Source organism: Bombina bombina, chromosome 3 (assembly GCF_027579735.1).
Source record: "Bombina bombina isolate aBomBom1 chromosome 3, aBomBom1.pri, whole genome shotgun sequence".
In the NCBI taxonomy this organism is placed as follows: Eukaryota; Metazoa; Chordata; class Amphibia; order Anura; family Bombinatoridae; genus Bombina; species Bombina bombina.
Window position 1 is genome coordinate 1,274,158,731 of NC_069501.1, and position 26,316 is coordinate 1,274,185,046.

At 41.0% G+C, this 26,316-nt stretch overlaps 1 protein-coding gene across 1 annotated transcript in view; it reads left to right on the forward strand.

The window, feature by feature from the left end:
• RRM1 (ribonucleotide reductase catalytic subunit M1) overlaps positions 1–23,295 on the forward strand; it is a 43,424-nt gene extending 20,129 nt beyond the window's left edge. The window contains exons 7-19 of the mRNA XM_053705664.1: positions 3,172–3,334; positions 4,132–4,273; positions 6,171–6,254; positions 7,049–7,210; positions 7,410–7,489; positions 7,640–7,841; positions 8,166–8,315; positions 8,566–8,787; positions 8,951–9,027; positions 20,247–20,382; positions 20,479–20,575; positions 22,547–22,656; positions 23,122–23,295. Of these exons, the coding sequence (XP_053561639.1) occupies positions 3,172–3,334; positions 4,132–4,273; positions 6,171–6,254; positions 7,049–7,210; positions 7,410–7,489; positions 7,640–7,841; positions 8,166–8,315; positions 8,566–8,787; positions 8,951–9,027; positions 20,247–20,382; positions 20,479–20,575; positions 22,547–22,656; positions 23,122–23,295 (1,799 nt within the window). The remainder of the gene's footprint in view (positions 1–3,171; positions 3,335–4,131; positions 4,274–6,170; positions 6,255–7,048; positions 7,211–7,409; positions 7,490–7,639; positions 7,842–8,165; positions 8,316–8,565; positions 8,788–8,950; positions 9,028–20,246; positions 20,383–20,478; positions 20,576–22,546; positions 22,657–23,121) is intronic.
• The last annotated feature ends 3,021 nt before the right edge of the window (positions 23,296–26,316 follow it).

Below are 26,316 nucleotides of genomic sequence, written 5' to 3' on the forward strand. Positions count from 1 at the left end.
GACCAGGAGACAAGGGACTCTCTTCAATTGCGGTTGTCTATGGATCATCTCTCCCAGGGAACCTGCTTTCGCAGACCATCTTGGGTGATTGTGACAACAGACGCCAGCCTTCTGGGGTGGGGAGCAGTCTGGGGCTCCCTAAAGGCTCGGAGTCTGGACTCAGAGTCTGTTCCTCCTATAAACATTCTAGAACTGAGCGTGATCTACAATGCTCGCCTGGCCTCAGCCATGCTCCAGTTTATCAGGTTCCAGTCAGACAACATCACTTCAGTGGCTTACATCAATCGGGGAGGAACGAGGAGTTCCTTAGCGATGAGAGGTAACGAAAATAATCCAATGGGCGGAGGCTAACTTGTTGCCTATCAGCAATCCACATCCCAGGGGTGGACAACTGGGAGGCGGATTTCTTGAGCAGGCAGACTTTTCATCAGGGGTAGTGGGAGCTCCATCCGGATATGTTCTCCAACCTTATTCTCAAGTGGGGTCAGCCAGAATTGGATCTCATGGCATCCCGACAGAATGCCAAGCTCCCAAGATACGGGTCAGGGACACCCAGGCAGAACTGATAGATACTCTGGCTGTTCCTTGGAACTTCAGTCTAGCATACCTATTTCCTGTTTTTCTTCCTCATGTAATTGCTTGAATCAAACGGGAGAAGGCCTCGTTGATCCTCATTGCACCGGCCTGGCCTCGCAGGATTTGGTATGCAGATCTGATGGGAGACAGCATCTCTGCCGCCTTGGAGACTTCCGTTGAGGAAGGACCTTCGGATTCAAGGGCCCTTCCTTCACCCAAATCTAGTTTCTCTCTGAAGCTGACTGCTTGGAGATTGAACGCTTAATTTAATCCAAGCTGGAATTTTCTGATTTGTTCGTAGAGACCATGATTCAGGCTTGTAAGCCTGTGACTAGAAAGATTTACCATAAGATTTGGTGTGAATCCAAGGGCTACTCATGGAGCAGAGTTAGGATTCCTAGAATTTTGTCTTTTCTCCAAGAAGGTTTGGAGAAGGGTTTATCGATGAGTTCCCTAAAGGGTCAAATCTCTGCCTTATCCATTTTGTTACAAACGTCTGGCGGATATCCTAATGTACATTCATTTTGTCAGGCCTTGGTCAGGATCAGGCCTGTCTTCAAACCAGTTACTCCTCCATGGAGTCTTAATTTAGTTCTCAAAGTTCTTCAAAGGGCTCCGTTTGAGCCTATGCATTCCTTAGATATTAAGTTGTTATCTTGGAAAGTTTTATTTCTTGCTGCTATTTCTTCTGCTTGTAGAGTATCAGAGCTCTCCGCTTTGCAGTATGAGTCTCCTTATTTTATTTTCCATTCAGATAAGGTGGTTTTACATACAAAACTAGGATTTCTTCCTAAGGTTGTTTCTGATCTGAACATTAATCAGGAGATTGTTGTTCCTCTGTGTCCTAATCCTTCTTCTCAGAAGGAACGACTTTTGCACAATTTGGATGTGGTCTGTGCTTTAAAGTTTTACCTGCAGGCGACGAAGGACTTTGATCAGTCTTATTTGTGGTTTTCTCAGGAAAATGTAGGACAGAAAGCTACGGCTACTTCTCTTTCTTTTTGGCTGAAGAGTATCATACGTTTTTGTATATGAGACTGCTGGACAGCAGCCTCCCGAGAAGATTACGGCCCATTGCACGAGGGCTGTTGCTTCCTTATGGGCATTCAAAAATGAAGTTTCGGTGGAACAGATTTGCAAGGCTGCAACTTGGTCCCCTCTGCACACTTTTTCAAAATTCTACAAATTTGACACTTTTGCCTCAGCTGTGGCCGTTATTGGGAGACGGGTTCTTCAAGCAGTGGTGCCTTCCGTTTCGGTGCTCCGTCTTGTCCCTCCCGTATCATCTGTGTACTCTAGCTTGGGTATTGGATCCCATTAGTAATTAAGATGATCCGTGGACTCATTGTGTCTTAAAAAAGAATTTATGCTTACCTGATGTATTTCTTTTTTGACACGATGAGTCCACGGCCCACCCTGTTCTTATAAGACAGGTTGGTTATTATAAACTTCAGACACCTCTGCACCTTGGCTTTTCCTTTCTTTCTTTAAAGGGACAGTCTACCATAGAATTGTTGTTGTTTTAAAAGATAGATAATCCCTTTATTACCTATTCCCCAGTTTTGCATACGTTATATTAATATACTTTTTACCTCTGTGATTACCTTGTATCTAGGAACCACCTTCCAGCCCCCTGGTCACATGACACTGACTATTACCTATTGTCTTAAATTTAGCATTGTGTTGTGCTAAATCTTAAATAACCCCCTGTGCCTGAACAGTTATGCATTCTATATGGCCCATGTGTACTTTCTGTCTTTGTGTTGAAAAGAGATTTAAAAAGCATGTGATAAGGGGCAGCCCTCAAAGGCTTAGAAATTAGCATATGAGCCTACCTAGGTTTAGTTTAAACTAAAAATACCAAGAGAAAAAAGCAAATTTGATGATAAAAGTAAATTGGAAAGTTGATTAAAATTAAGTCCTATCTGAATGAGTTTTAATTTATACTAGACTGTCCCTTTTAATTTCTGTCGAATGACGAGTGGTAGGGAAGGGAGGAGCTATTTAACAGCTCTGCTGTGGTGCTCTTTGCCGCCTCCTGCTGACCAGGAGGTGAATATCTCATTAGTAATTAAGGTGATCCATGGACTTCAGTCTAGCATACCTATTTCCTCCGTTTGTTTTTCTTCCTCAGGTAATTGCTAGAATCAAACAGGACAGAGCCTCAGTGATCCTCATTGCACCGGCCTGGCCTCACAGGATTTTGTATGCAGATCTGGTGGAGATGGCATCTCTGCTGCCTTGGAGACTGACGTTGAGGAAGGACCTTCTGATTCAAGGGCCCTTCCTTCACCCAAATCTAGTTTCTCTCTGAAGCTGAATGCTTGGAGATTGAATGCTTAAAGAATTTCTAAAATACGCTGCAATGTAAACTTTCATGAATGAAAGTGCCCCTGTTTTTATAGTATTTTTAAAAACTGGGCACTGATTCATGAAAATTTACATTCATTTGAATGTGATCCTTCCCTAGGGCAACCTATGGGTTAAATTTTGGTTTTATTAGTGACTAAAATTAAGACTGATTCCTACTTGGATTCTTTTGTTTTGTGTAACTGCTCTGTGACTGAATCATGTAATACTTGTCTCTTTGTACAGTGGCTGAGCGTCCCCAACACATGCTGATGCGTGTATCAGTTGGTATCCACAAGACTGACATAGAGGCTGCTATAGAAACCTATAACTTGCTGTCTGAGAAGTGGTTCACCCATGCCTCTCCTACACTCTTCAATGCTGGCACAAACCGGCCTCAGCTCTCCAGGTATGTGATCTTGGTTTAATCTCCATTATAGCCTGCATTATGCAGTATCTGCAAGTTACAACTTCACTGCTGAACAGTACCTGAATAAACCTTATTTCTGCATTTTATGCATTTTACTGCATTATTGGATGTTGCTGCAGTTCTGATCTGAGTGATCTGAATTGTAATTGCAGAAAATGCAGCATGTCTGTAGAAAGAACAGGAATCCTGCAGGGACTTTTAGCACTGACAATGCTGCTCCACATCAGGCTGTGCTCTTTAAACTACTTTTGTCCTGGTTGCACTAAGTTTTTAAGATTGCAGCCAGAGTGAAGCCCTGTTTGAAGAAAATAATCAGAACTGCTTTGTAAAGCAGCAATGCATTGATCGGCCGTTAGGGATTTATTTTCAACCCTAGCCTTTCCTGGTCTACAAAGCTGAATTCTGGATGTATGATGTTCTTGTGAGCAGTGCACCTTTTTAATTGTGGTGCTAGACCAAGATCAGAGGAATCAGATTTATTATTTAGACATTTTATAAACTTATATATTTTCTCTGCAGTTAATTTGCAATGCCTTTTTCAGCTGCTGTAATAATTAAACTTTATATGGAGAATAAAGTAATTTAATAAACTCATTGCAATTGAGCTAGTGATTTAAGTGTAATCGCCTAATTTAAAATTGAACTTCATTATTTTGAAATGACCTGCAGAAAAATGTTCACTACAGAAATCGCATTGCATAAAATAAGAACTTATGCATCTGGGTTTATTTTATAAATCTCAGTGAAATATTGTAATATGTATTTTGTTCCCTTAGCTGTTTCCTGCTCTGTATGAAAGATGACAGCATTGAAGGAATTTATGACTCGCTAAAGCAGTGTGCTCTGATCTCCAAATCTGCTGGGGGTATTGGTCTAGCAGTTAGCTGTATTAGAGCCACCGGTAGTTACATTGCTGGGGTAAGTGTTAAATACCTGTGTGCAGTAAAATATAGCGCGTGTCCTCCCAAAGGCACAGACTTAAAGGGGTAGGAAAAGCAAAAAACATGCAGGATTTAGATAGAGGATGTAATTTAAAGAGACTTTTTTTTTTTTTTTAATTCATTTGTATTTTTAAATGTGCTTTGTTCTCTTGTTATCCCTTGTTGAAAGTATATGCACATATCCTACATTAGTGGGAGCTAGCTGCTGATTGGTGCCTGCACACACTTGTCTCATGTGATTGGGTAACTAGATTTATCAGCTAGCTGCTAGTAGTGCAATGCTCTCCTTCAGCAAAGCAAAACGAGAGACTGAAGCAAATTTTATAACAGAAGTAAATTTGAAAGCTGTTTAAAATTGTATGTTCTGTCCAAATCATGACATAAAATGTTGGTGTTTCCTGTCCCTTTAACTTTAAAATGCATAGCACTGAATTTTACTGAACATGCTAATAGCACTTTATACCAATGGTGGTTAAATACCCAGAATTCAGTGACTAAGGGAAATGCTATACACATTTTATTTATTTACTATTTAAAAAATAAGCCATAAGGTAAAGAAGTTGCACTTTCACCAAAGTGATCACATGCCCTAGTGGCTAACTACAGAATTGCTAGTGTCAGTTATATGGATACATTAACAGTGCTAACCTTTGTATTGCACATGAATCCCTAGAGTTTACTCGCATACCTAAGTATTTTGTCATAAGTTATCATCTCTAACTATTTGTCACCTTATAGAGAATCCAGTCTATCGACTGGGCCTTACACAGCTCGCAAATGTTACTAAACATTCACTAAAATGCACTGAATAAGCATCACCTTTTGCCACTTTCAACGTAGGTTTATGGTATTAAACACATACATTTCATGTAATTTTGGGGGTTTGAAGGAGTTAAGGAAGCTGAGATTTGAGGGTTTTTATTTACTCTATTTAGTGTCCCTGTACTTCCTAGTGTGTGGGTCTAAGGGATGTCACCGGGTCCAAATGTGGCAGTCACTTAGATGCCTGTTAAAACAACTCTGGATAAATATTTCAATCGGTAATGTGTAAAAAAAAAAAAATTTTTATTGATCACACCATTTTCACATGTTAAGTGTCTCAATACAAATACTTTGTGTATTCATTCTAATTAACCGAATCCTTTGATGCTCCCATTCTCAGCTAGCTATTGTCTTAGTGTTGTGGATGAAAATACCACAGATCCTTGACTTTTGGGCCATATAACTAATCCACCTCCATTGTCTTAGCTTTGCCCATGTGTATTTAGGTGTGCATTCTATACCTCGCAGAATTAAATTGGAACACAGGGTTAATTGTGTGTTGGCTGATACATGGTGGTTATCCACACTAATGGCATTGGGTGCTTAGTGACCATGTCAGCCACTGTTAAATTCAATATTTTGCATATACAAAACTACATCCAGTGGGTGTAAGTGCTTTAGGACTGGAGTTGGCCAGTCCTGACCAAGTCCTATGTGGTGTGTGTTTTTTTTTTTTTTTTTTTTTTTTTTCTTCTCCCTGCAAAAAAACAAGTTCTGATGCTTTCTTACTGGAGAGGGAATCCTTAAAATCAGGGCTGTTGGTGATTAGGACAGGAGTTGACCAGCCCTGGTGTAGGTCATGTAGTGCAAATCAAAGTCCTGCCTATCTCCACTTCAAAAGGATGGAGGTTCCCTTTAATGAGGTGTACTAATTTGGTTACAAGACCACGTGACCTTTTGTGTAATGGACTCTCATGTCCAAAGAGAACCCATAAATGTGGTAAACCTGCCTTACGTGAATCTTGAGTTGGTGTGATCATGTCTAACAAGGGCAAACCTTTATTTTCTATTTGTCTGGCCTGTCTCAGACTAGCTCTTTTCTTTTTAAACAGACAAATGGTAACTCAAATGGTCTGGTACCAATGCTGCGGGTGTACAACAATACAGCTCGTTATGTGGATCAAGGTGGCAATAAGGTTTGTATATTTGCTTCCCAAATGATTACTTTTTGTGTGGGGGTATTTTTTTTTAAATAATTTGGTTTAATGGTCAGTTTACCATAATTACTTTAGTATTGATTACTCATTACAAAAATCATTAGTTGATAACTTAAAAATGTGCATTAGATTTGACCAAGTCTTACAAAACGGGTACGTTTGGTATTTTATTTGTTGCAGTAGTGCTAGAATTGGTGTAAGAAGTTTTATCTTTTAAAGGTATAGAGAACTCAAATCTTGTGCTTCAGAGCATACTATTTAAACATGTACTTCTAAAATCAAATTTGCTTTATTACCATGGTATTTGTTTAGATACCTAGGTAAGCGTCTTAAGCAATATATGGCAGAAATGGTGTGGCCATATAGTGCTCCTAAGCTTACATCCCTGCTTTTTTAACAAGCTACCAAGAGAACAAATACAATTTGGTAATAGAAAGTTGTTTAAGATTGCATGCCCTATGTTACGTCTATCTGAATCAGATGGTTTTGGGATTCTTTAAGATAAATGTATTTGTACTCCACATGTTTTTATTTGGTAGCAGGGTCCTCAAATCCTAAGTTGCTGACAAAATGCGATGATGCATTGAAAATATAGTGGGGTAGCTAGTCGAAGATGTGCCGAAACAAAAATTCCTGTTTTAAACACTTAGGGGATTGTGTGGTCTGTGTAGCTCTTTAGTGAGTTTGATATTGCTAGTTAAGACTTGTTTTCTTAACTATTGCAAGACCCAGGTGCTTAACAGCTCGGCTGTTTTACTTGTATCTCTCTACAGCGACCTGGTGCTTTTGCCATCTATTTAGAGCCCTGGCATTTTGATATATTTGATTTTCTGGATCTGAAGAAAAACACTGGAAAGGAGGAGCAACGAGCCAGAGACCTGTTTTATGCCTTATGGATTCCTGATCTATTTATGAAACGTGTGGAAGCCAATCAAGTGAGTTTTTCCTGAAGGAGTGAGCAACAGATTCAAATTAATAAATGCTAGTCCTTTATATAGCATTTCTTGTAAAACAGATCTTCTGTTCAGTGAAACTTACTGGTTATAGTTAAAAAAATAACATATGCATGTAAACTTTTCAGCCACTTACTAAACCTCCTGTACAAGCAGCTCCTTAATCTCTGTTACCTTCCAGGACTGGTCCCTAATGTGCCCCCATGAGTGCCCAGGCCTGGAAGAAGTCTGGGGAGAGAAGTTCGAGGAGCTGTATGAAAGGTAAGATCTAATTTTTGGGATTTCCCTTCAGGGACTATGTGCACTATCCATTCTCAGAACATACTCTAATGCAGTTGCATATAACTACTTCCAAGTAGCATCAATGAACGTGTACTGATTTTTTTTTTTTTTTTTTTTTTTTTTTGTCAGGTATGAGAAAGAGGGGCGTGCTCGCAAAGTGGTTAAAGCCCAGGCAGTCTGGTACGCTATTATAGAGTCTCAAACAGAAACTGGAACCCCCTATATGCTCTACAAGGACTCCTGCAACCGTAAGAGCAACCAGCAGAACCTGGGAACCATTAAGTGCAGTAACTTGTGCACCGAGATTGTGGAGTACACCAGTGCCAATGAGGTGGGTGATCCTCCAAATATTACATATTTGTTCAGTGAAATAAGTGTAGTGAATATGGTGGGACCAGGACTTATTTTATAATCTAGTTAACTTGTGTTAACTGTATAAGATCTATATCTTAATCATGTACCTGCTGCTACAGTTGTACTTTTATCTAAGAATTCACATCTATTCTATATTACTCTAGGTACATTGGTGTTCCATAATCTATCTGTACTGGCCATCCAGATAAAACAAATGTAAATCTTCAAAAGAATGAACACGGCTGACTTTATAAGACATCTCATTGGCTATTTTAAATCTTTGATTATTGTACCTCTGCAGGTTGCTGTATGTAATTTGGCCTCTCTAGCCCTAAATATGTACGTGACTCCTGATCGCACCTATGATTTCAAGAAGCTGGCAGCTGTAACCAAAGTTATTGTGAAAAACCTGAATAAAATTATTGAGGTCAACTTCTACCCAGTACCAGAGGTAAGTAGTTGAATTATATATAGCCTATAAATTGGCAAACAATTGGATTAGATGCTGTCTAAATTCAGGCTTTTAGACCAGAATGTAAAAAAAATAATATCTCTATCTCTATCATTATCATCATCTCTATCTCTATCATTATCATCATCTCTATCTCTATCATTATCATCATCTCTATCTCTATCATTATCATCATCTCTATCTCTATCATTATCATCACAGTGCTGACTTAAACTTTCTCATTATACAGGCTGAATACTCTAACAAGAAGCACCGTCCCATTGGTATTGGAGTTCAGGGCTTGGCAGATGCCTTCATCCTCATGAGATACCCCTTTGAGAGTGAGGCAGCTCAGTTACTGAACAAGCAGATATTTGAAACTATTTATTATGCTGCATTGGAGGCAAGCTGCGACTTGGCCAAAGAGCTTGGTCCTTATGAGACCTATGAAGGATGCCCAGTTAGCAAAGGAGTAAGTGCCAACATGCCAATTGCACTACAAATTTGTTAGTAATGGATGTATTAACCACTGCTATGGGATAAATCAATGTAAATAAAGTCTGGTTGCCGTATTATCTGCATAAAGTGTTACAGCAATAACTTGTTTAAATATTGCTTCTACTGTCTTTCTTTAGGTACTGCAGTATGATATGTGGAATGTGACACCCACAGACCTTTGTGACTGGGCACGTTTAAAAGAGAAAATTGCTAAGTGAGTACATTATGCACCTTATTTACTTTTCTTTCCTAAGAGATGGTGAGTCCACAACGTCATCAATTACTAGTGGGAATATCACTCCTGTCCAGCAGGAGCAGGCAAAGAGCACCACAGCAAAACTAAGTGTCACTCCCCCTACCCACAATCCCAATCATTCTCTTTGCATCTTGTAAGCTGTTGTCCTGCCTGACAGCTGGAGTGCAGTTAAGTGCTTTGTCTTCTAGTTTGGAGACATTACACTTAGGACTGCAATTTCTGGGGACATTGTATATCCTTGGGTTGGGATATCTACTGGCAGGGGGCAGGCACTGGTTCATTTGTGGAGACTAAGGGGTTAATGTGAAATCTAACCTTTTAATTCATGGCTCTTTATTGAGGGTAGGTGTTAAACTATTGCAGAGCATTCTGTGGGAGTAACGGTTTGCTTCACTTTAGAAATAAGTGATTTTACCATCCCATACATTTTTTTTGTTTTTTTTTTGTTTGATGCCTAGTATCCTAAAACTGCGGCTTTTTTTTTTTTTTTCTGGCACGCTTGCAATTGTTGCTGGCTGGACGGTCATGTGACCCGCACTTTCCACTTTTAGATGTTAGCGGAGCGGTTTCTTCTGACATTGCTAGTCTTCTTATGCATAAGTGTCTCAGGCTGCTGTGCTAGGGGAATCAAAGCTTTGACGTTAGGAAGCTGGTAAGACACCTCAGTAGAAGCTAAGGTGTAGAGGTTCCTGTTAATAATTTTTGTTTAGCTGTCCCATTATTCCTGATTTTGAGAGGCTGTGCATTAAAAGGGCTGTAACCTCTTCAAAACAAAGAAAATCTAATACTGTCCCTTTAAAAAATAAAGTCAAGCGTTTAAAGGGAAGAGTCATGGATAATGTAGCAAGACTGTTTACTTGTCTAAATGTTTACTGTGCCTGGAGGCGCAAATTGTTTTGCCCATGCAATTCTGTTCTACATGCTTAAATAAAACACTGCTTAATAAAATTGTTGCTCTCTGAGCCGAATGTCTCCCAGGATGATGCTGTTCAGGCAATGCACAGCTTTCTCCTCAATCGTCCCCAGCTTCAATGGTGTGACATGCAGTGCCCTGCGGCTCCTCTCAATCTCCTGGAGTTTATTTCTCTGCAGAAATTGCTGCACAGTATCTTCAGCGGCTTGTCTGCTTTCCTATGTTAAAGGGAAAACGCAAGAGGAATATTAGACTCGGGTAGTAAGGGTCCTGTGCCATCTCCAGCTACTCTGGTTGCTCTTCCTCATAAGTCTGAGGATAAGTCCGTAGCTTCTGAGGGTGAAATCTCAGATTCGGACAGTATCATTCCTTCACTTGATGCTGAAGTTGTAACCTTTGGATTTAGGCTTGAACACCTTTTGTTTATTAAAGGAGGTTTTGGCTACTTTGGACGACTCCGACCTGCCTGTCAACCCTAAAAAAATCAAGTAACTTAATACTTTTAATGTTCCTGACCGTTCTACGGAGATTATTGGTATGGGAGAAGCCAGGGATAGTTTTCCCATCTCCTGTTTTTAAAAATGTTTCCTGTTGTTGACTCCATCAAAGATTAATGGCGTACAGTGCCTAAAGTAGAAGGGGCCATTTCTACTCTGGCTAAGAACTACTATTCCTATAGAGGAGAGCTGCTCTTAAAGGGACACTGTACCCAAATTTTTTCTTTTGTAATTCAGAGAGCATGCAATTTTAAGCAACTTTCTAATTTACTCCTATTAATATTTCTTCCTTCTCTTGCTATCATTATTTGAAAAAGAAAGCATCTAAGCTTTTTGGTTTCAGAACTCTGGACAGCACTTTTTTATTGGTGGATGAATTTATCCACCAATCAGCGCAAGGACAACCCAGGTTGTTCATCAAAAATGGGTCGGCATCTAAACTTTCTTGCATTTCAAATAAAGATACCAAGAGAATGAAGAAAATTTGATAATAGGAGTAAATTAGAAAGTTGCTTAAAATTTCATAGCTCAATCTGAATCTTTGGGTACAGTTTCTCTTTAAGGATCCTATGACAAAACGATGGAGGCTTATTTGAAGAAAATGTATGTTCATTAAGCCCTTAAGTTGCAACCGGCCGTTTGTATTGCCACAGTGTCTAATGCGGTATCTTATTGGTACGATGCTTTGGTACAATGCTTTGTTGGAGTCTCTTCTAGTAGAAACTCCTTGGAGATCCAAGACAGGATTAAGGCTCAAGCTAGCCAATCCTTTATTTCTGATGCTACCATGCAAGTTATTAAAACTAGGAGCCAAGATATCTGGCTTCTCTGCTTGCTCGTAGGGCATTGTGGGCTGAAATCTTGGTCAGTGGATGTTACTTCTAAGTCCAAGCTTTAGCTCTTCCTTACAAGGGAAAAAACTTGTTTGGCAGAAATAATCTGACATTACTAGTGCAAAAGGGTCTTTTCTACCACAAGACAAGAATAGACCTAGAAGGACGTCAAAGTAATTTTCGTTCCCTTCGTAACTCCTAAGGAAAGTCTTCCTCTTCCAAGCAGGAACAGTCCAAGTTGTCTTGAAAGCCCAATCAGTCTTGGAACAAGGGGAAGCAATCAAAGAAACCCGCAGCTGAGTCTAAGTCAGCACTGAAGGGTTTGCTCCCTGTCTGGGACTAGGATCAAGGGGGGGGGGCAAACATTCTCTGTATTATCTAGCTTGGGGTATGAGATGTCACAGATCTTGGGCTGGTGGACATGTCTCCGGGTTTACAAAATAGAATTCAGGTCTTTCCCTCCCTGGGGCATGTTTCTTCTCTCAAGATATCTGCATACCAGATAGAGGCATTCTTGAATTGTGTTCGGGACCTTTTCTTACCTGGGGGATGATGGTTCCGGTTCCCGTAAGGGAACAGGGTCTGGGGATTTTATTCAAATCTGTTTGTGGTTCCCAAAAAGAGGGAACTTTTCGTCCTATTCTAGACTTGGGCATCTAAACAAATTTCTCAGGGTGCCATTCTTTCAAAATGGAAACCATTCGGTCCTTTCTTCCCTTGGTACAAGAGGATCAGTTTCATGACTAACAGACCCTGAAGTATGCGTATTTTCATGTTCCCATCCACAGGGATCATAAAGTACCTGAAGATTCGCCTTTCTAGACAAATACTTTCAGTTTGTGGCTCTTCCGTTTTTTAGCCTGCTACTGCTCTCCAAAATTTTTTCAAAGGTTCTGGGGGCTCTCTTGGTTGTGTTCAGAGCTCGGAATTGCAGTGGCACCCTACCTGGACAACATCTTGGTTAAGGTGCTATCTTTTTCAACAAGGCAAACTCTCTCATACAGAGATCTTGTCTTTCTACGTTCCCATGGATGGAAACTGAATCTTGAAGTGTTCCCTTGTGTTCCAGCTACAAGGGTGGTTTTCTTAGAAAAATTTCCATAGGTAATCTATTATGGTTCCCCGAGGGTAAGAAAATCAAAAATTCTTGCCTCTTTGAGTCACTGATGGCCGTACAGTAGACTAATGTATGGAGGTAATTGGTCTGATGGTCGCCTTCATAGACATCATTCCCTTTGCTTGATTCCCCTTTGAGAGCTCTGCAGTTATGCATGCTCAGACAATGGAACAGGGACCATTCAAATCTGGAGTAGTCTAGATCAGTCGACCCCGAGACACTCCCATGGTGGTTTTTTTCAGTAGCATCTGCTCGGGGCACATGCTTCCGGAAACCTTCCTGGGTTGATTTGTAACCACGAATCTGGGCTGGGGAGCAGTCTGGTACTCTCGTTAAAGGCACAGGGACTATGGACTCGGGGAGGAGTCTGCTCTCCCCATAAATATCTTGGAGTTAAGAGCGATTTTACAATGCTGATAGCTTGGCCTCAGTTGTCCTTAGCCAGGTTATCAGGTTCCAGTCAGACTATCACCTCAGTGGTTTACATCATCCACCAGGGAGGAACTCAGAGTTCCTTAGCCATGAAGGAGGTGGCTCGGACTTATTCAGTGGAAGGAAGCTCACAATTTATCTGCCCATCCACATTCCAGGTGTGGCAACTGGGAAGTTGACTTCCTGAGCAGAAAACGGACATTTCATCCCCGGGGATGTGGGGCACTTCATCCGAAGGTGTTATTCAGGTTAACCCTCTAATGTGGGGAATGCCAGAGTTGGATCTGATGGCGTCTTGGCAGAATGCCAAGCCTTCCAAGGTACGGGTTCAAGGTTGATTAGATCCACAGGCCGCGCTGACAGATGCTCTGGGGCACCTTGGGATTTCAGTCTGGCATACCTGTTTTCCTCAGTTTTGCCCTCCATCCACGAGTCATTGCTCGTATCAAACAGTAGAAAGCGTTGGTAATTCTAATAGCTCCTGCGTGGCCTTGCAGGATCTGGTATGCAGACCTAGGGCTGCCTCATAGGAATGACCTAACTCGGGGGTCCATTTCTTCATCCAACTCATTTTCTCTGAAGATTGAATGCTTAGTTCTGTCTAAGCGTGTTTTTTCTGAGTCGGTCATTGAGACCATGATTCAGCTCACAAGCCTGTTATTAGCAAGATTTACCATAAGGTATGGGCGTAAATACAAGTTAGTTCAAATCTAAGGGATATTCTTGTAGGCGGGTCAGGATTGCTAGGATTTTCTTTTCTCCAGGAAGGTTTGGAGGGACAGGATTGTTAGCCCATATCTATTTTGTAGTATATAAGTATTTGGTGGATGTGCCAGATGATCAATCCTTTCGTCAGGCACTCGTGTCTGTTGCTCCTCTTGGATCCTTAACCTAGGTTCTTAAAGCTTTGCAGCGATGCTCCGTTTGAGCCATTACATTCACATATATAAAGTATCTGGAAGGTTTTGTTTCTTATTGCTATTTCTTCTGCACGGAGAGTCTTGTAACTATCAGGTCTTGCAGTGTGATTTGCCTTATCTTTCATGCTAAGGCGGTTCTTCGTACTAAATTGGGTTTCTTCTTAAGGTGGTTTCTGATCCGTATGATCCGTTTTGCTTATGAGACTGCTTGACAGCAGCCTCCTGAGAGAATAACGGCTCATTTCCCCTAGGGTGGTTTCGTCTTGGGCTTTCAAAATGAAGCATCTGTGGAACAGATTTGCAAGGCTGCAACTTGGTCCTCTCTGCATACATTTTTAACAATTTGATACTTTCTCCACATAGGTGTGTCCGGTCCACGGCGTCATCCTTACTTGTGGGATATTCTCTTCCCCAACAGGAAATGGGCAAAGAGCCCAGCAAAGCTGGTCACATGATCCCTCCTAGGCTCCGCCTACCCCAGTCATTCTCTTTTGCCGTTGTACAGGCACAATCTCCACGGGATGATGGCTTAGAGTTTTTTTAGTGTTTAACTGTTAGTTTTTTATTATTCAATCAAGAGTTTGTTTATTTTGAAATAGTGCTGGTATGTACTATTTACTCAGAAACAGAAAAGAGATGAAGATTTCTGTTTGGTATGAGGAAAATGAATTTTAGCAACCGTCACTAAAATCCATGGCTGTTCCACACAGGAGCTGTTGAGAGCAATTAAACTTCAGTTGGGGGAACAGTGAGCAGTCTCTTGCTGCTTGAGGTATGACACATTCTAACAAGACGATGTAATGCTGGGAAGCTGTCATTTTCCCTATGGGATCCGGTAAGCCAAGTTTATTAAGATCGTAAATAAGTGGCTTCACAAGGCTTATTAAGACTGTAGAACTTTTTCTGGGCTAAATCGATTCATTATTAACACATATTTAGCCTTGAGGAATCATTTAATCTGGGTATTTTTGATATATTAATATCGGCAGGCACTGTTTTAGACACCTTATTCTCTAGGGGCTTTCCCTAATCATAGGCAGAGCCTCATTTTCGCGCCGGTGTTGCGCACTTGTTTTTGAGTGGCATGACATGCAGTCGCATGTGAGAGGAGCTCTGATACTTAGAAAAGACTTTCTGAAGGCGTCATTTGGTATCGTATTCCCCTTTGGGCTTGGTTGGGTCTCAGCAAAGCAGATACCAGGGACTGTAAAGGGGTTAAAGTTAAAAACGGCTCCGGTTCCGTTATTTTAAGGGTTAAAGCTTCCAAATTTGGTGTGCAATACTTTTAAGGCTTTATGACACTGTGGTGAAAATTTGGTGAATTTTGAACAATTCCTTCATGTTTTTTCGCAATTGCAGTAATAAAGTGTGTTCAGTTTAAAATTTAAAGTGACAGTAACGGTTTTATTTTAAAACGTTTTTTGTACTTTGTTATCAAGTTTATGCCTGTTTAACATGTCTGAACTACCAGATAGACTGTGTTCTGAATGTGGGGAAGCCAGAATTCCTATCATTTAAATAAATGTGATTTTATGTGACAATGACAATGATTGGCCCAAGATGATTCCTCAAGTGAGGGGAGTAAGCATGGTACTGCATCATTCCCTCCTTCGTCTACACGAGTCATGCCCACATCAGAGGCCCCTAGTACATCTAGCGCGCCAATACTCCTTACTATGCAACAATTAACGGCTGTAATGGATAATTCTGTCAAACATTTTAGCCAAAATGAACACTTATCAGCCGTAAGCGCGACTGCTCTGTTTTAGATACTGAAGAGCCTGACGACGCTGATAATAATGGTTCTGAAGGGCCCCTAACCCAGTCTGATGGGGCCAAGGGAGGTTTTGTCTGAGGGAGAAATTACTGATTCAGGGAACATTTCTCAACAAGCTGAACCTGATTGTGATTACGTTTAAATTTATGTTGGTAACATCTCCGCATTCTGCTTAAGGAGGTATTATCCACTCTGGATGATTGTGACAAGTTGGTCATACCAGAAAAATTATGTAAAATGGACAAGTTCCTAGAGGTCCCGGGGGCTCCCAGAAGCTTTTCCTATACCAAGCGGGTGGCGGACATTGTTAATAAAGAATGGGAAAGGCCGGAATTCCTTCGTCCCTCCCCCCCCATATTTAAAAAATTGTTTACTATGGTCGACCCCAGAAAGGACTTATGGCAGACAGTCCCCCAAAGGTCGAGGGGAGCGGTTTCCACTTTAAACAAACGCACAACTATACCCATAAGAGTATAGTTGTGCTTTCAAAGATCCTATGGATAAAAAAATTAGAAGGTTTACTTAAAAAGATGTTTGTTCAGCAGGGTTACCTTCTACAGCCAATTTCATGCATTGTCCCTGTCGCTACAGCCGCATGTTTCTGGTTCGATGAGGCTGATAGAAGCGGTCGATAGTGATTCTCCTCCTTAATGAGGAGATTATGGACAGAATCAATTGCTCTCAAATTGGCTAATTCTTTCACCCTAGACGCCACTTTGCAATTGGCTAGGTTAGCGGCTAAGAATTCTGGGTTTGTTATCTTCTGGAATTCAAGGGGCTTCCCCCAAGGGGGAGGTTCCACAGGTCTCAGTTGTCTTCAGACCACATAAAAAGACAGGCATTCTTATCATTGTGTATGAAGACCTGTTAAAAATGGGAGTGATTCATCCTGTTCCATTAAGAGAACAAGGGATGGGGTTCTACTCCAATCTGTTCATAGTTCCCAAAAAAAGAGGGAACGTTCAGACCAATCTTAGATCTCAAGATCTTAAACAAGTTTCTCAAGGTTCCATCGTTCAAGATGGAAACCATTTCGAACTATTCTTCCTTCCATCCAGGAAGGTCAATTCATGACCACGGTGATTTAAAGGATGGCTATCTGACATATTCCTATCCACAAGGAACATCATCGGTTCCTAAGGTTCGCATTCCTGGACAAGCATTACCAGTTCGTGGGCGCTTCCTTTCGGATTAGCCACTGCTCCAAGGATTTTCACAAAGGTACTAGGGTCCCTTCTAGCTGTGCTAAGACCAAGGGGCATTGCTGTAGTACCTTACTTGGACGACATTCTGATTCAAGCGTCGTCCCTTCCTCAAGCAAAGGCTCACACGGACATTGTCCTGGCCTTTCTCAGATCTCACGGATGGAAAGTGAACGTGGAAAAGAGTTCTCTATCTCCGTCAACAAGGGTTCCCTTCTTGGGAACAATAATAGACTCCTTAGAAATGAGGATTTTTCTGACAGAGGCAGAAAAACAAAACTTCTAGACTCTTGTCGGATACTTCATTCCGTTCCTCTTCCTTCCATAGCGCAGTGCATGGAAGTGATCGGTTTTGATTGGTAGCGGCAATGGACATAGTTCCTTTTGCGCGCAATTCATCTAAGACCATTACAACTGTGCATGCTCAGTCAGTGGAATGGGGACTATACAGACTTGTCCTCCGAAGATACAAAGTAAATCAGAGGACCAGAGACTCACTCCGTTGGGGGCTGTCCCTGGACAAACCTGTCACAAGGGATGACATTCCGCAGACCAGAGTGGGGTCATTGTCACGGACCGACGCCAGTCTGATGGGCTGGGGCGCGGTCTGGGGATCCCTGAAAGCTCAGGGGTCTTTGGTCTCGGGAAGAATCTCTTCTACCGATAAATATTCTGGAACTGAGAGCGATATTCAATGCTCTCAAGGCTTGGCCTCAGCTAGCGAGGGCCAAGTTCATACGGTTTCAATCAGACAACATGACAACTTGTTGCGTACATCAACTATCAGGGGGAAACAAGGAGTTCCCTAGCGATGGAAGAAGTGACCAAATCATTCTATGGGCGGAGTCTCACTCCTGCCACCTGTCTGCTATCCACATCCCAGGAGTGGGAAAATTGGGAAGCGGATTTTCTGAGTCGGTCAGACATTGGCATCCGGGGGAGTGGGAACTCCATCCGGAAATCTTTGCCCAAGTCACTCAGCTGTGGGGCATTCCCAGACATGGATCTGATGGCCCTCTCGTCAGAACTTCAAAGTTCCTTGCTACGGGGTCCAGATCCAGGGATCCCAAGCGGCTCTAGTGGATGCACTAGTAGCACCTTGGACCTTCAAACTAGCTTATGTGTTTCCCGCCGTTTCCTCTCATCCCCAGGCTGGTAGCCAGGATCAATCAGGAGAGGGCGTCGGTGATCTTGATAGCTCCTGCGTGGCCACGCAGGACTTGGTATGCCAGATCTGGTGAATATGTCATCGGCTCCACCTTGGAAGCTACCTTTGAGACGAGACCTTGTTCAGGGTCCGTTCGAACATCCGAATCTGGTTTCACTCCAGCTGACTGCTTGGAGATTGAACGCTTGATCTTATCGAAGCGAGGGTTCTCAGATTCTGTTATCGATACTCTTGTTCAGGCCAGAAAGCCTGTAACTAGAAAGATTTACCACAAAATTGGAAAAAATATATCTGTTGGTGTGAATCTAAAGGATTCCCTTGTGACAAGGTTAAGATTCCTAACGATTCTATCCTTCCTTCAAGAAGGATTGGAAAAAGGATTATCCTGCAAGTTCCCTGAAGGGACAGATTTCTGCCTTGTCCTGTGTTACTTCACAAAAAGCTGGCAGCTGTGCCAGATGTTCAAGCCTTTGTTCAGGCTCTGGTTAGAATTAAGCCTGTTTACAAACCTTTGACTCCTCCTTGGAGGTCTCACTTAGTTCTTTCAGTTCTTCAGGGGGTTCCGTTTGAACCCTTACATTCCGTTGATATTAAGTTTATTATCTTGGAAAGTTTTGTTTTTAGTTGCAATTTCTTCTGCTAGAAGAGTTTCAGAATTATACTGCTCTGCAGTGTTCTCCTCCTTATCTGGGTGTTCCATGCAGATAAGGTGGTTTTACGTACTAAACCTGGTTTTCTTCCGAAAGTTGTTTTCTAACAAAAACATTAACCAGGAGATTATCGTACCTTCTCTGTGTCCGAAACCAGTTTCAAAGAAGGAACGTTTGTTTGCAACAATTTGGATGTTGTTCGAGCTCTAAAATTCTATTTAGATGCTACAAAGGATTTTAGACAAACATCTTCCTTGTTTGTTGTTTGTTTCCGGTAAAAGGAGAGGTCCAAAAAGCAACTTCTACCTCTCTCTCTTTTTGGATTAAAAGCATCATCAGATTGGCTTACGAGACTGCCGGACGGCAGCCTCCCGAACGAATCACAGCTCATTCCACTAGGGGCTGTGGCTTCCACATGGGCCTTCAAGAACGAGGCTTCTGTTTGATCAGATATGTAGGGCAGCGACTTGGTCTTCACTGCACACTTTTACCAAATTTTACAAGTTTGATACTTTTGCTTCTTCTGAGGGCTATTTTTGGGAGAAAGGTTTTGCAAGCCGTGGTGCCTTCCATTTAGGTGACCTGATTTGGCTCCCTCCCTTCATCCGTGTCCTAAAGCTTTGGTATTGGTTCCCACAAGTTAAGGATGACGCCGTGGACCGGACACACCTATGTTGGAGAAAACAGAATTTATGTTTACCTGATAAATTACTTTCTCCCAACGGTGTGTGTCCGGTCCACGGCCCGCCCTGGTTTTTTAATCAGGTCTGATATTTTATTTTCTTTAACTACAGTCACCACGTGACCATATGGTTTCTCCTATGCAAATATTCCTCCTTAACGTCGGTCGAATGACTGGGGTAGGCGGGAGCCTAGGAGGGATCATGTGACCAGCTTTGCTGGGCTCTTGCCATTTCCTGTTGGGGAAGAGAATATCCACAAGTAGGATGACGCCGGTGGACCGGGACACACCGTTGGAGAAAAGTAATTTATCAGGTAAACATAAATTCTGTTTTTGCCTCGGTTGAGGCTTTCCTTTGGGAGTAAGGTTATTCAAGCAGTGGTGCCTTCTGTTTTAGGTCTGCCTGTTCTCCCTCCCTAGTCATCTGTGTCCCTCTAGCTTGGGTATTGGTTCCCACTATAATTGACGGTGTGAGCTCACCATATCTTAGGGAAAGAAACAAAATTTATGCTTACCTAATACATTTCTTTCCGGATATGGTGAGTCACGACCCCACACTTAAAAGGTGTAAAGGTGCCGGAGGTTTAGTAAAAAAATAACTGTCTTAAGTTTCTGTTCCTTTTTTCCAATTTCCTTCAGTCGACTGTCTGGGGATTGTGGGTAGGGGAGTGACACTTATCAGCTTTGCTGTGGTTCTCTTTGCTGCCTCCTGCTGGCCGGAGTGATATTCCCACTAGTAATTGACGTTGTGTATTTGCCAAATCCGGAAAGAAATTTATCAGGCAAGCATACATTTTGTTTTTCTGTCTACAATTAAGTGCTGCCACTAAAATAAGCACCATTGTGAATATTCTATAATTTCTATTGTGTGCTTTATAATGAGCATGTAAAGTGGTTAATATAGAATTGTTGCAATCTAAAGATGTGTAGTTTGCCTTTTTCCCATTAAAATTAAGACTTGGCTTAGGCTTCCATTTTTATTTCAGATACGGTATTAGAAACAGCTTGTTGATGGCACCTATGCCCACAGCTTCCACTGCACAAATATTGGGTAACAATGAGTCAATAGAGCCCTATACCAGCAATATCTACACACGCAGGGTACTATCAGGAGAGTTTCAGGTGAGATTTAGTAAATGGCCAAATGTGTTTCTTTGGTACTGCAAGGCTTTAATCATTTTTGCTTACACTGGGGGCTTCTGGTTTTCTTTTTGTCAGATTGTGAACCCACATTTACTGAAAGACCTAACAGAAAGGGGCTTGTGGAATGAAGAGATGAAAAATCAGAATCATTTCTCTCAATGGTTCCATTCAGGTAAGTTGCTTTTTTTGTGAAGGCTAATTGTGCTGTTGTCCCCTTTGCTGCCAGAAAGTTTGATCCTAGCATGGTTATAGCTATCTTGTATTCAAGGTGTTGTCTCTGCTTTTTCTTGCGGGTGCCAAACAGAAAGTAGAATATATAAAGTGACGGTAGTGTCTAACTTAGAATATATAAAGTGACGGTAGTGGTCTAACTTAGAATATATAAAGTGACAGTAGTGTCTAACTTAGAATATATAAAGTGATGGTAGTGTCTAACTAACTTAGAACATATAAAGTGACGGTAGTGTCTAACTTAGAAATAGTCTATCAACTGTCTGATATCTGAAACATGAGTGAATATTTTGGTGTTTTATGTCCTTAACTCTACTACTACTGGGGGAGAAATATTCTATGGCTGGGAGAAATGTGTTAATCTGTTAATTGGTTTGAAATATCTGATGCATTATCATGAACTAGTTTAATATATTTTAACTACCGATATGTTCCTGAGATTCCTGCTGATTTGAAGGAGCTGTATAAAACTGTGTGGGAGATATCTCAGAAAATGTTAATCCAAATGGCAGCAGATAGAGGGGCCTTCATAGACCAGAGTCAGTCGCTGAATATTCATGTGGCAGAGCCCAACTATGCAAGCTGAGCCAGTATGCACTTCTACGGGTGGAAGCAGGTAAAGTCCAGTACAGCATGATTTATGTTTCAACAAACCCATGGGCCAAAGTGTATATAATAGATATAGATTCTATTTCTCTCCCTAGATTTTGTACAAGGCTAAGCAGCTGTTTTAGGAGTTTGGTGTCCGATCTTACTTATTCAATTTTTGGATACTTGTTAAACTTATTAAGGCTTTGTGTATTGCATTAAAATACAGCATGTTACACTAAATATTAAGCATTTGCTTCTGTTGTGAAGTCACTGATAAATAAGCACCCTTTGCAGTTTTCTGCTTCATACAACTTGCATTGTTTTATAGCAATAATGATATGCAGTATGCTTAGTCATGTTAAAGGGACAGTATACACCAATTTTCATATAACTGCATGTAATAGACACTACTATAAAGAATAAGATGCACAGATACTGATATCAAAATTACAGTATAAAACAGTTTAAAAACTTCGAAGCTCTCAGTTTAGCTCTTTTTAAAAGTTAACTGGCAAGCCCACTGCAAGGTGATAATAAGGACACCCCCCCCCCCCTTCCCCCTTTGGCATATGAAAAAGACACTTTACACAAACAGGAGCAAGCTGGAGAAGGTATCTGTCTGTATTCTCCTAAAACTTTGGGGCTTAGTCTGAAAATCAGAGCAATGTTATTTAAAAATAAGCAAAACGAAATTTAAAAAAACAAAACTTTATGGGCTAAATCATCTACAAAGACATTTATGCAAAGAAAAAATAAGTGATGTCCCTTTAAGTGTTTATTGGATTGCTGGACCATGCGAAGTCGGTTCATGCACACTGCTGCATTAACACATTTTGTTCACAATAAGAGTCTTAAAAGGACATGAAACACTTTCCTTTCAAATATTCTAAGCATTTCAATTTTACACATCCCAATTTTACTTGTCTAGTTTACTTCATTCTCTTAGTATCTTTTTGTCTAAAAGCATACCTAGAGTAGGCTAGGTCAGATGTTCAGCCTCCAATCGGCATTGCTGCTCCTATGTCATTTGGCTTACTCAATGCGTTCGAACTAGATCCCGCTGCTGCATTTTGCTCCTTCAAGAAAGGATATCTAGAGAATGAGGCACATTTGATGGTAATCAAGGTTGTTTTTTGTGATGCTCTATGAATTGTCTTGTCCCTTTTTTTTTTTTAAATGATTATCAAAGGAAGCATGTGATAAAATTATAAGTTAGAAATTTCAATTGCTCAAGAAAAGTAGTAAACAAATTCCTATATAGCTACAGTCTCTTCAGAAAAAGCAAAATTGCCTTTTTTCATATTTTTTATTTTTCACATAGCCATATTTGTTTTATCAGATTCTTGCATGGCAGGAAGCTTTATCATTTTCATTTCCTTGAGCCTTAATCATGGCCTGTACCACTTTATGGTTGCATCCGTTATTGCTCCAGTAAAAGTAGTGTTAGTGGGTTAACTATCGAACGATGGTTAAAGGGACAGTAAATTCAGACATTCATTAATAGAAGACCTTTAGACAGCATACCATTTTAAACAACTTTCCAATGTACTTATATTTAATTTGCTTCAGTTATCTTCTGAAATGTTTATCTAGGAAAACTCAGTAGCAGCAAAGAAACTTAGGTTCTAGCTGCTGATTGGTGGCTGCATATATATATTGTCATTGACTCACTTATGTGAGCAGTTAAAGACCAGTAGTGCATTGATGCTCCTTCAATAAATGATATAAAGAGAATGAAGAACATTTAGGATAATACAATTTTAAACTACTTTCCAGTTTACTTCTATGTTCTACCTAAATCATGACAAACATTTTGGGTTTCATGTCTTTTTATTGAGACAAGGAAAGGGATTGTGGCAACAAAACTTCTCTCTATGCTTTGATTTTATTTTTTAGGGTTTGAAAACTGGAATGTATTATCTGAGGGACAAGGCCGCTGCTAACCCAATCCAGTTCACTCTTAATAAGGAGAAGCTAAAGGATAAGGACTTTGGTAAATGGCACAGCCACACAGGAGGAGAAAGAAAAGAACAAGGCTGCTATGGTTTGTTCACTGGAGAACCGGGATGATTGTCTCATGTGTGGCTCTTAGTGCCGTTGAGGCCCAAGATGTTCTGGGCTAGTAGATCAGAGACATTAAACAGGAAGCTTTACTGACCGTTTTAATGCATTTATCGGGTATTAGTGGCTTTCCACTTTTTTTTTTTTTTTTTTCTATACAGCCACTTTCTTGTATTAATGGTCTTTGTGCCTAAACAGCCTCCTGTTGTATTAATGCAGTATCTGTAAGGTGAGTGTGGTCTCCAAGCTGTCTGTCATGCTGTAGTTGCAAACTAATTTTTCTAGTAAAAAAAAAAAAAAGCAAAACTTTGTATTTCCTTGAGTGGTGTGGGGGAGCAACATATATTGTCTATCAAGGGTGTTAGTATGTATAAATGAACTGCTCTAATATTTTACATGGTGTTTGCAACCCTCTTGCAGCTCCTAAGTAGGGAACCGAGAAAGTCACTTATTTTGCATGTGTTAAGATACTTAACCTTCCCGATTATCTTGTGACAAGAGTATTTTGACCAGTGCATCATGCTCTAGTGACCCGTGTGTGCATGTACTGTATTTCATAAGAAAGATATAGCCTGGATACACGATGGAATGCTGCACAGCGCATTTTCTTATGAACCCAAAGTACCTTAACCATAAACATTTGATGCTTGTTTTTAATATCTGTTCCTGATTCCACTGGGGCAATCTGCTTTGGGCTTCACTCTTTTCCAAAGTTGGAGTTTCTCTATAAAGCAAAAACCACACAAACTTTTTCAGTCTTTCTTTAGTGGTCTTGATTGCAACAATATTTATAACAGTTATAGAAATAGCAGTGCAAAGATAACAGCAACTCAAGAGTTAATGGGGATCGTACACACTAATTTACATATAACTGTGTAATCTACTATAAAAAGAATATGCAGATACTGATATAAAATCTTTTAAAAACTAAGAGCTCCCAGTTTAGCAGTGTAATGTTATGCTGACACTCACTGAAAGGGGCTGAGAAATATGGAAGAGCAGACCCTCTTCCCCTGCATATGTAAAGACCCATTACGCAACCAGGAGTCTGGTAGATGGTATAACAGTTAAGTTTGGGGGCTTGGTTAGGATTTGAAAAATCTGCAAAATTAAAAATAAGCAAAACTATATACATTGTTACAATGGGCTATATAAATGGATCTACAAGACATTCATGGCAAAGAAAAATCTAGTTTGATCACTTTAATTTAAAAAATATTTTTCTTTAAATTGCATTGAGAGCCCACAAATGCATTTTTAATTACTAGTGGGAATGCAATACTGCTTTAAGTATCCCTCCCACTTCCCATAATACCCAATCATTCTTGGCCTTCATATATCTAGGAGTTGTGCGAAGATTGGTGCTCTTAATATTTTTCTTTCTAATGGCATGGAGAGGTCCATGATTCCATTCAATTACTGTGGAATTCAGCTCCTGGCCACCAGCAGGCAGCATACACCCCAGCAAAGCTTAAGTATCCCTCCTACTTCACATAATCCCCCCAGTCATTCTTTGCCTGTGTATATCATGGAGGTGTGAAAGTTGTTTTAAGTCCAGTTTCCCTGCAAGTAAGGAGGATTGGGGAAATGCTGTGTCCATGTAAATCCTCTTTAGTAGTTATTTTGGCTATTAGCTGTTGGGAGGACGGCTGGGTAGTCCTTGCTTTTTCCTCCAACAATTTATGCTAACCAGGGTTGGTTACTCCTGCTTTTCTTTCATCTTCAGGTCCCTGTCAGTCTGGATCTGTCAGACCTGAGATGTGGTGTCTGCCCTGAAGCTCCTCAGGTAAGTGCTTTTTCCCTTCTAGGGAAGAAGGCTCAAGCACTGTGTTGGTTAAAATTCCTCCTTTTAGACCCTGAGGGTTAAGACTTTCTTTCTAATGACACGATGAGTCCACGGATCATCATTAATTACTGTTGGAATATCACTCCTGCTCAGCAAGAGGCGGCAAAGAGCACCACAGCAAAGCTGTTAAATATCACCTCCCTTCTATCCCACCCCAGTCATTCTCTTTGCCTACGTTAGGGCAAGGAAGTGGTAAACTTAGGTATTAATTTTTTTTTTTTTTTTTTTTTTTTAACTCTTGATTGAAGAATCTTTTACTAAGTAGTACAAGATTGTGCTGCTTTGTTCTGGGGTGTAGCAGTAGTCCATATCAATCACTTCAGTAGAGCAGGGGTGGCTTTAGAGCAATGGGAACTTGTGGGACATAATTCTCACTGCGCCTCCCATATATTATTGCTGCCCTAACCCTGAAAACCTGAGGAATATTTATTCAGGAATTTCTTTTTCTTCACAGGTCCATGTGGGGGATAGGACCCCTCAAACCTGGTGAACTGCCTTTGCTGTCAGGCAGTCATATGAGGTAAGTGCTATGTTTTTTTACAAGATACGAGTCCACAGATTTCATCCTTGTGGGATATCGCCTCCTGGTCAGCAGGAGGAGGCAAAGAGCACCACAGCAGAGCTGTGTATATATAGCTTCTCCCACTCCAGTCATTCTCTTGCCCGTGTTAGTGATAGGAAGAGGTATAGTGAGGTGTTTAGATTCTTCAATCAAGAGTTTATTTTTTTAAAGTGGTGCCACTGAGGTGCGGTGACTTTGGTGCTAGGGGTGTAGCCTAGACCAGATCAGTCTCATCAGTAAAAAAGAAGGCATTTGGTGGCTTTAAAGGCAATGGGAACTTGTGGGACATAATTCTCACTGTGCGCCTCCCATACTGTGAGTGCTGGCCTTTCTGTGATGGCCTATGCTGCATTTAACTCGGGCTTCATCTTTTGCAGGACTTCAGGAGGGACCCAATGGACCTCTGAACCCTGCGTGTGGCTGTCCTGTCGGGCAGCATGAAAGGGAAAGTGCAGTCTTTTTTCTCTTGTAGTGTTTCCAGTCCACGGATCATCCATTACTTTGTGGGATATTCTCCTTCCCAACAGGAAGTTGCAAGGATGATCACCCACAGCAGAGCTGCTATATAGGCTCCTCCCCTCACTGCCAAGATCCAGTCATTCTCTTGCAACTCTTAACTAAG